This window comes from Hippocampus comes, unplaced genomic scaffold (assembly GCF_001891065.2).
Source record: "Hippocampus comes isolate QL1 unplaced genomic scaffold, H_comes_QL1_v1.1 scaffold68, whole genome shotgun sequence".
NCBI classification, from domain to species: Eukaryota; Metazoa; Chordata; class Actinopteri; order Syngnathiformes; family Syngnathidae; genus Hippocampus; species Hippocampus comes.
The window spans coordinates 4,459,144-4,468,561 of NW_017805625.1; the positions used below are offsets into that span (position 1 = coordinate 4,459,144).

At 41.5% G+C, this 9,418-nt stretch overlaps 2 protein-coding genes and 1 long non-coding RNA gene across 5 annotated transcripts in view; 1 reads left to right on the forward strand and 2 right to left on the reverse strand.

Moving 5' to 3' along the window:
• Positions 1–8,888, reverse strand: part of LOC109522295 (uncharacterized) — a 14,800-nt gene extending 5,912 nt beyond the window's left edge. The window contains exons 1-3 of one of the 2 annotated variants that reach the window (XR_002169549.1): positions 8,476–8,888; positions 7,953–8,172; positions 6,825–7,363 (exon numbers count right to left, since the gene is read on the reverse strand). This is a non-coding gene — a long non-coding RNA (uncharacterized LOC109522295). Of the gene's footprint in view, positions 1–6,824; positions 7,367–7,952; positions 8,173–8,475 lie in introns of those variants that run through there. The other variant, XR_002169548.1, reaches the window with a different exon arrangement.
• Positions 43–1,354, reverse strand: LOC109522294 (bystin-like). Its single transcript, XM_019880715.1, has 2 exons — positions 877–1,354; positions 43–431 (listed from the first exon to the last, which is right to left on the reverse strand). The coding sequence occupies exons 1-2, from the start codon at positions 1,133–1,135 to the stop codon at positions 76–78; spliced, it is 615 nt and encodes a 204-aa protein (XP_019736274.1). The 5' UTR covers positions 1,136–1,354; the 3' UTR covers positions 43–75.
• On the forward strand, positions 1,492–5,166 carry LOC109522293 (mediator of RNA polymerase II transcription subunit 20-like). 2 transcript variants are annotated; one of them, XM_019880713.1, is made up of 4 exons: positions 1,492–1,542; positions 3,981–4,126; positions 4,577–4,830; positions 4,897–5,166. In XM_019880713.1, the coding sequence occupies exons 1-4, from the start codon at positions 1,529–1,531 to the stop codon at positions 5,116–5,118; spliced, it is 636 nt and encodes a 211-aa protein (XP_019736272.1). In that variant the 5' UTR covers positions 1,492–1,528; the 3' UTR covers positions 5,119–5,166. The 2 variants fall into 2 exon arrangements, with proteins under 2 accessions (XP_019736272.1, XP_019736273.1); XM_019880714.1 differs by lacking the exon at positions 1,492–1,542 and adding an exon at positions 3,323–3,383.
• Positions 8,889–9,418: the final 530 nt, after the last annotated feature.

Here is a 9,418-nt window from a genome sequence, read left to right on the forward strand (position 1 = left end):
CAGCAAAAGTGCAAGTGTCTAATTTTAAGACCATTCACCTTATTGACACCTCTATACACTTCTACTATTCTGGGGTCAAGTTGTTGCATCGGACAGCCAGATACTTCTGACATGACTGTTCCTACTTCTGTCTGTTTTTCTGTTATCTTCTCCATTATAATATCTGCTAAGGTTCGCCTGCAAGACAAAAAAAAAAAAAACACATACACACAAATCATTTATTTGTGTATGATTATGTACATCCAAAGCCGAGATGCTACTGGGGTCTTGCCTCATTGGGGGGTTCTTATTCATGAACATCTCAATGGCTTTCTCGTCATCTGCGTCAACCACAACTTCGGTATCATACACAGTGTTGGTGTCACCTTTACCAACGGTTGCTCCCAGCGTTGGCCACTCCTCATCTGAATCTGCATCCTGAGATGAGGGACCTGAAAAATCATTTCAAGGGGAAAAAAAAACATTTTTAGAGAAGTCCTTGTGTTCCACTTGGCACATTTGTGTGAAAAATGTTACCATGAAGAATCTAAAAAGTAAATGCAGAAAAACTGTACGGTATGACAATATAACAAAATTTGTACAGCCATGCTGTAGTCCGTCAATACCCTAATCACAATGACGGTGAACATTTTTATGAAAAATACCTGTAGTCCATAAATGAAAACAATCAAATGCAATACAGTAAGCACTGCAGTAATTAAGGGTGCAGAGGCAACTTTACGCCATCTTTATGCAGTATATTGCAAAACATTAGGAGGTTCAATTGGAAGATTGTTATGAATTTGTTTGAAATGCAATTGATAAAACAAGCTCCATTGCAACATGTGAGTTTTATTGTTTATAGTGTAGTCCCAATACATGTCTTGGTAGCCTTACCAAGAAAAGTGACGGGTGCTTTCTTCTTTGGCACCAGGCCATATTCGCTCTGGAGTTCCTCTTGTTGAATTCTGGCTTGTTGCAAGATCTTCTTGGACAGACGTTCGTTCACGTAATTGTCTTCGCCCTCAATCCGATCGTCCCGAAGTTTCACTCGACCTTTGCTTCGAACGGTGTCGCCCTGTAGCATTTGGTCAACCAGAGTGTCCGACTGCCCTCGCTTGTCACCTCCTCCTTTAGATTTTTTCACTTTCGGCATGGTTGCGGTTTGTTTAGTCTGTAATAAAAACGTTCATAAATTCGTCCAGGTATGTTAACTCACTTTTAAATCGTTTTAACGGTGTAAACAGAAGTTAGCCAAACACGTGCCAATGTCTCTCAAAAGGAAGTCGTCCATTACGTCACATCCTCAATATGTTCACCTCTCAAAATGCTCCACTATATTTTTTCTTCTCTAGCATGTAGTTAATATCGTTCATACTAAATAAAAATATCATAATGAATATTGTTTTACGTGTTGTTTTTTTTTGTTGGACTAATTTTTACCGGAAGACCCAAATTCACCGTCAATAACCAAGACGAAGAAGAACTTCACCCGGAAGTATTCAGCCTACTTTGAAGACGGCATCTGGCAACAAACAATTATAATAAAATGGGTGTTACTTGGTGAGGTTTTATTTCCTTATTGTATCAGTGTACGGTTCGCATTGTCACTCATTAAACCTATTGCGTTTTAACGCGCATATAACCCTTCTGCTTTATCTCCGGTCCACAGCATCGCTTTGGTATTATTTTAAAAGCCTTTGGCAACTTTCCACTGCGATATTTTGACAGGACCTGAAGCGCAAATAACACAAAAACACATTTAAATTCCAACTGGAATCTCCTCAAGATGCCAAATGCACTTGGATAAGAACAAAATTCTAAATTCTTTCATTATTTTATTGTTTTAAACTGTATATGTCAGCAGCAAAAGTGCAAGTGTCTAATTTTAAGACCATTCACCTTATTGACACCTCTATACACTTCTACTATCCTGGGGTCAAGTTGTTGCATCGGACAGCCAGATACTTCTGACATGACTGTTCCTACTTCTGTCTGTTTTTCTGTTATCTTCTCCATTATAATGTCTGCTAAGGTTCGCCTGCAAGACAAAAAAAAAAAACACATACACACAAATCATTTATTTGTGTATGATTATGTACATCCAAAGCCGAGATGCTACTGGGGTCTTGCCTCATTGGGGGGTTCTTATTCATGAACATCTCAATGGCTTTCTCGTCATCTGCGTCAACCACAACTTCGGTATCATACACAGTGTTGGTGTCACCTTTACCAACGGTTGCTCCCAGCGCTGGCCACTCCTCATCTGAATCTGCATCCTGAGATGAGGGACCTGAAAAATCATTTCAAGGGGAAAAAAAAACATTTTTAGAGAAGTCCTTGTGTTCCACTTGGCACATTTGTGTGAAAAATGTTACCATGAAGAATCTAAAAAGTAAATGCAGAAAAACTGTACGGTATGACAATATAACAAAATTTGTACAGCCATGCTGTAGTCCGTCAATACCCTAATCACAATGACGGTGAACATTTTTATGAAAAATACCTGTAGTCCATAAATGAAAACAATCAAATGCAATACAGTAAGCACTGCAGTAATTAAGGGTGCAGAGGCAACTTTACGCCATCTTTATGCAGTATATTGCAAAACATTAGGAGGTTCAATTGGAAGATTGTTATGAATTTGCTTGAAATGCCATTGATAAAACAAGCTCCATTGCAACATGTGAGTTTTATTGTTTATAGTGTAGTCCCAATACATGTCTTGGTAGCCTTACCAAGAAAAGTGACGGGTGCTTTCTTCTTTGGCACCAGGCCATATTCGCTCTGGAGTTCCTCTTGTTGAATTCTGGCTTGTTGCAAGATCTTCTTGGACAGACGTTCGTTCACGTAATTGTCTTCGCCCTCAATCCGATCGTCCCGAAGTTTCACTCGACCTTTGCTTCGAACGGTGTCGCCCTGTAGCATTTGGTCAACCAGAGTGTCCGACTGCCCTCGCTTGTCACCTCCTCCTTTAGATTTTTTCACTTTCGGCATGGTTGCGGTTTGTTTAGTCTGTAATAAAAACGTTCATAAATTCGTCCAGGTATGTTAACTCACTTTTAAATCGTTTTAACGGTGTAAACAGAAGTTAGCCAAACACGTGCCAATGTCTCTCAAAAGGAAGTCGTCCATTACGTCACATCCTCAATATGTTCACCTCTCAAAATGCTCCACTATATTTTTTCTTCTCTAGCATGTAGTTAATATCGTTCATACTAAATAAAAATATCATAATGAATATTGTTTTACGTGTTGTTTTTTTTTGTTGGACTAATTTTTACCGGAAGACCCAAATTCACCGTCAATAACCAAGACGAAGAAGAACTTCACCCGGAAGTATTCAGCCTACTTTGAAGACGGCATCTGGCAACAAACAATTATAATAAAATGGGTGTTACTTGGTGAGGTTTTATTTCCTTATTGTATCAGTGTACGGTTCGCATTGTCACTCATTAAACCTATTGCGTTTTAACGCGCATATAACCCTTCTGCTTTATCTCCGGTCCACAGCATCGCTTTGTCGATTCACGAACGTAACTAGGCTGTAATTCTCAACCTTTATTGGGACAAGGCGTATGTTTTACATGTGAAAATCTCACGGTATACCACCAAATATAAACAATAGTTGGACACTGCATGCTGAAATAATCATTTGCTCGTCTCAGTTTACTCACACAAGTACTGACCTGTGTCTGCCATGACTTATTCTTTTGAATGAATGGGATAAATTATGTACCCCCAACCATCTAGTGGGAGGACATTTAATTGTACTACTTGTCATGATACATCACTGGCATGGATAGATGAACAACGGTGCATTTATGGTAAAGAATTAATATTTTCTGACCAATTAAGGGAAATAGGTTTGTGGTACATCTGATGATCTCTAATGGCACAATAATGTGCTGTTGAATAGTTATCACTGAGTAATCATATTCAGTCGCAAATTTGTGATCACTTTGCTGTTTGTTGAGTTTAAAACAATGTTTGTAACTTAGTGTGTGCCAGGTGCCGGTGGCAGAGGGGAAGAGCGTGCAGCAGACTGTGGATATGGTGCACAAGAAACTAGAGCAGCTGGGAGCTGTGAAACAAGGCAGCTTCTGTGTCGACTGTGAGACGTACCATGCGACTGGAACTGTCAGTGGTAATACTTAAGGCTGTTATTCCGTTTAGCTACATGTTTCATTTGAAATATGTGTTCAAATGTGCAGCAGGGCAGCTCCGTTTTTGGGGGCACTGTTCTTCTCGGGCGGCACGGTGGTAGTTTTTGCATTCACAATATTTTGTTTTAATATGGTTATGGTTTTCAGTAGTGTAAAACTAGAGTAAACTGAATCACAGGATGTTCCTAGTATTTTGCTCACCTTATTTAGTTCAACAAAGGCAAAATATAATGAATATAAATATAATATACAGAACATTATCTTGGAGTACAATTACAACTTTTGTAGATGTGTGTGTGTGCGTGTGTGTGTGTTTAGACTGAAGTTATAAAAATGGTTTGTAACCCTCGAAAGTCCGTAGAAAAGTAGGAGCTGCATTATACTGAATTTAAAACAACAGTAATAGTGATAGTGCTACCTTTGTGTTGCAGGCCAGCCTTCCAAACTCTTATATGTGATGCACAACTCAGAAACCCCCCTAAGCTGCCTGGCTCTGTTTGAGAACGGGCCCTGCTTGGTAGCTGATGCAAACTTTGACGTTCTTATGGTGAAGCTAAAGAGCCACTTCCAGAATGCCAAAGGCCACAAAGTGGAGTGCCGGGGGTCACGATACCGCTACTGCGACTTCCTGATCAAAGTTGGCACAGTGACCATGAGCTCAAGTGCCAGAGGAATATCAGTAGAAGTAAGGGCATACTGCCAATGATCCCACAACCTCACTTTGTTTTAACTGCACTCACTCTCTCTGCAGGTGGAATATTGTCCCTGTGTGGTTCCAGGGGACTGTTGGAATCTAATGAAGGAGTTTATGCAGTCATTCTTGGGCCCAAGTGTCCCAGATCTGCCATCTGTCTTTGCTGCCAAGCCTGAAGGCATTTTTGCACCGGCCGACTGCGTTGACACCATGACACAGTACCTGGAGTTGTTCAACAAACTGCGTAAACTTCAAATTCAAGGGAATAATGTGCGTTGAATTGCCATTCCTGATTTTGAATATTCCTAATAATGTTCATCAATTCTGCTCCTGCGGCTCAAGTTGCCATCCTGGAATCTAAGAAAGCCTGGACTTTTATTTTTATTGCTGGAGCCTTACATCATGTATAAACCCTTTTGATGGGTGTGTCTTGTATTTAAAAAAAAAAAAAAAAACACTGGAGAAGAACAAAATCAGAAATATTTGTGTATTCCCCTATCCTTTTCCGGTGCTCACACACATGACACTAAACAAGGTATTTACCATATAGGCTCAGCTGAAGACTGAATACGAATGCTCATGTGATAAGGCTGGGTGTGGAACCTCTATGGTGTACCCTACCTTTTGCTCAAAGCATATAAACTGAGTTTATGCTTCAACTCACCCTAATGAGGTCAAGCACAAGAGAAAATGGATGGCTGGAATGTAGACTTTGATGAAAGTCGTGGCGAAAAACCTTCGCCTTAAACATGAGGCTTTAAGTCAGAATGCACCAACACTGGTATTGGTGCTGAAACCATACGTATGTACTCATACTCAGAAAAATGCTCCAACAATAAGAATTCGAGACAGTTTCACCAACTTAACTTTAACTTTCTGTGCTGTTTGCTCTATTGGATGGATTAGAAGCCACGACAGTTTATGGACATACATTAGGGTAAATATGGACAACAACGCTAAAGTTGACACTATATCCTGTGCAAAATTGATGATGAAATCCGCTTGGGCAGTAATGGAGTTGGCAAGCTGTAAAGGCAGGGTGTCAGACAGGCACTGACTTTCTCAAAGCCCCATCTCCCGCTCCACGTGGCTCGGCTCCGGCCATTAAGAAGCGCAGCAAAGGCAGGCTGGCCCTGCTGACCCTCCTCCACCCAATGAGAAACATGCGGCAAGGATTAGAAAAACTTGCAATTGGATGTTAAAATGGCAGTAAGATGCCGTTCCTTTCAAAAGTGTTGTATTTGAGTGAAATGTGTGTCATATTCAAGAAAAAATACATTTTTAACAACTTTGATTAAAATAAAACACATTTTCATTGCTACTGCAAGACAAAGTATTGCATAACCAAGAATTGATGCCTTGTATCGTGTAATATTCAAAGTGTGTGTATCGGAACCTATAAGGATAGACATTTTTTCACATTTGTGAAAGAAATATTTTGGAGCTTTTTAACAAACCCGCCCTACGTGGCATGTCTGTGTGATTTCTGTTCAAATTGTCTTTCATGGAACGACTAGCTACTAATGTTTATGTGCCCATTTTTAAAAATTGGGTCACGAAAATGAGAAAATTGCACACCATACGGAATAAGATCCAAAACATTCCAGTCGTCACTATAATTAATGGTTGCCTGAAGGTTCTTTTTTCATGTAATTAGAACCAGAGCCCAGAATGTTGCAGCTTCTTCGATGTAAGCACATCCTTAAAACGTGTCATGAAATGAACACAAACCTCAGTGGTGACACCGAGGTCAGGCTCCTCCTCGCCCTGTTTGGGGCTGCGAGCTCGGGTTATTGTTCCATGTGGCCTTGGGTGTGTCTTGTATTAAAAAAAAAACCACTGGAAAAGAACAAAATCAGAAATATTTGTGGATTCCCCTATCCTTTTCCGGTGCTCACACACATGACACTAAACAAGGTATTCACCATATAGGCTCAGCTGAAGACTGAATACGAATGCTCATGTGATAAGGCTGGGTGTGGAACCTCCATGGTGTACCCAAAATTTTGCTCAAAGCATGTAAACTGGGTTTATGCTTCAACTCACCCTAATGAGGTCAAGCATAAGAGAAAATGGATGGCTGCAAAGTAGACTTTGATGAAAGTCATGGCAAAAAACCTTCGCCTTAAACATGAGGCTTTAAGTTAGAATGCACCAACACTGGTATTGGTGCTGAAACCGTACGTATGTACTCATACTCAGAAAAATGCTCCAACAATAAGAATTCTAGACAGTTTCACCAACTTGACTTTAACTTTCTGTGCTGTTTGCTCTATTGGATGGATTAGAAGCCACGACAGTTTATGGACATACATTAGGGTAAATATGGACAACAACGCTAAAGTTGACACTATATCCTGTGCAAAATTGATGATGAAATCCGCTTGGGCAGTAATGGAGTTGGCAAGCTGTAAAGGCAGGGTGTCAGACAGGCACTGACTTTCTCAAAGCCCCATCTCCCGCTCCACGTGGCTCGGCTCCGGCCATTAAGAAGCGCAGCAAAGGCAGGCTGGCCCTGCTGACCCTCCTCCACCCAATGAGAAACATGCGGCAAGGATTAGAAAAACTTGCAATTGGATGTTAAAATGGCAGTAAGATGCCGTTCTTTTCAAAAGTGTTGTATTTGAGTGAAATGTGTGTCATATTCAAGAAAAAATACATTTTTAACAACTTTGATTAAAATAAAACACATTTTCATTGCTACTGCAAGACAAAGTATTGCATAACCAAGAATTGATGCCTTGTATCGTGTAATATTCAAAGTGTGTGTATCGGAACCTATAAGGATAGACATTTTTTCACATTTGTGAAAGAAATATTTTGGAGCTTTTTAACAAACCCGCCCTACGTGGCATGTCTGTGTGATTTCTGTTCAAATTGTCTTTCATGGAACGACTAGCTACTAATGTTTATGTGCCCATTTTTAAAAATTGGGTCACGAAAATGAGAAAATTGCACACCATACGGAATAAGATCCAAAACATTCCAGTCGTCACTATAATTAATGGTTGCCTGAAGGTTCTTTTTTCATGTAATTAGAACCAGAGCCCAGAATGTTGCAGCTTCTTCGATGTAAGCACATCCTTAAAACGTGTCATGAAATGAACACAAACCTCAGTGGTGACACCGAGGTCAGGCTCCTCCTCGCCCTGTTTGGGGCTGCGAGCTCGGGTTATTGTTCCATGTGGCCTCGGTGGGTGGGTGGACGGACGGCCGGGCCATCCTGCTGCCTGTTGTTCCGCCACTCGGCCAATGGGAGGCCGACTGCCGCTCAGCCTGCGTCCAATGAGAGCGGCGGGGTCCGGGCTCGCTTCTAGAGTTGGGTTGTTCAATCTGAGTGAGGACAACAAGCAGATATTTTTTTCTTCCTCTCTGATGTGCCGGATGGATGCGTTCCGCTCCGGCGATGGTAACGTTACCCCCGCTATATTCCTGTTATCGCAACGCAACTCGTTATAAACGAACAAAGCGTTGCTTGTCCGCTGTGGATGTCAGCGGGGAGTTTGTACTCGCTTAGCGGCGCAGTGCGTTAGCTAAGCGGGTAAATCAGCGTCGGCGACCGACAACTGCGGCGAGGTCAACTTCAATTAACACAGGGGGCAACGCGAACTACACTTCCACCTTCTAACAATAAACCAGCGACTCTGCGACTCGCGTTTATCTCCGGCAAAGTGCCCATCAGAGACGTCGCCTCGGTTGCTTCTCGGCAAGCTAGTAGCGGCGCAGCGGCGTCCTCTTCGCCAGGTTAGCATGGAGCGAGCGCGAGCTAACTTGGTGGCCGCGCCGCCTCAACAAAGTTGCTGGATGTTCTCCGGAAGAGAGGGAGAGGGGCTCTTCTTCTTCACGCCCCTTTGTTCTGCCTCGACGCGGAGGTGGAGGCAGTGAAGTAGCCTAGCATGGCTGCAAAGAACCGCTCGAACAATCGGGATTAAAACAACCACGGCAGACCTGTGGTCAATCAGATAACAGGCAGCACCGTAAAACTGTACGATTAGCGACTGCGGTCCACGTAATCCTTGTTTAGTTCAATTGCCATTGCATTAAAACCTCAACATATAGATCTCGAGCTCAACACATGTGATTCAGTGCTGCTTTACGACCCAAAAGAACCCAGAGCACATTTTCATGGAGAGTCGTCACCATTAAGGTTTGTGTTTCCATCTTGTTTGCATGGAAATTTAAAAAAAAAAAAAAAAGATGACGCGTTTTTGACAACAATCCGTTCCAAGGTTACCTGCATCTTATCTCCAAATGTGATCAAATAAACATTAAATATTTTAAGATGTTCCTTTTCCACAAAATCTTTTGTGTAACCAAAACCTGGAGCCAGAGTGTTTGATAGCATCCAATATTGGGTGCATCAAGTGGTTTTTATGTGCATTTGGCTCGGAAAGTCAGCAGCTGTCTCATTTGTATCTTGTAGTTAACAAGCAAGGTAAGAGAATTCTCTCTTAACTGGAAAAAAACAATATCCGGAAAAAAAGTGTCATTCAGAGTCAAGATTTTGCTGTCACTGTGCCATGAAAAGCATGCCCTTCTATCTTCCATCTCTTTGAAATTGTTACGTGAAAAACAAACA

Excerpts from the sequence above, each read along its gene's own strand:
- LOC109522294 (XM_019880715.1), bottom strand. The coding sequence starts at position 1,135 with ATGCCGAAAGTGAAAAAATCTAAAGGAGGAGGTGACAAGCGAGGGCAG. Across the intron at positions 432-876 it reads AGCACCCGTCACTTTTCTTG|GTCCCTCATCTCAGGATGCA; the intron begins GTAAGGCTACCA and ends ATGATTTTTCAG.
- LOC109522293 (XM_019880713.1), top strand. Across the intron at positions 4,127-4,576 it reads TGCGACTGGAACTGTCAGTG|GCCAGCCTTCCAAACTCTTA; the intron begins GTAATACTTAAG and ends TTTGTGTTGCAG. Across the intron at positions 4,831-4,896 it reads CCAGAGGAATATCAGTAGAA|GTGGAATATTGTCCCTGTGT; the intron begins GTAAGGGCATAC and ends CTCTCTCTGCAG.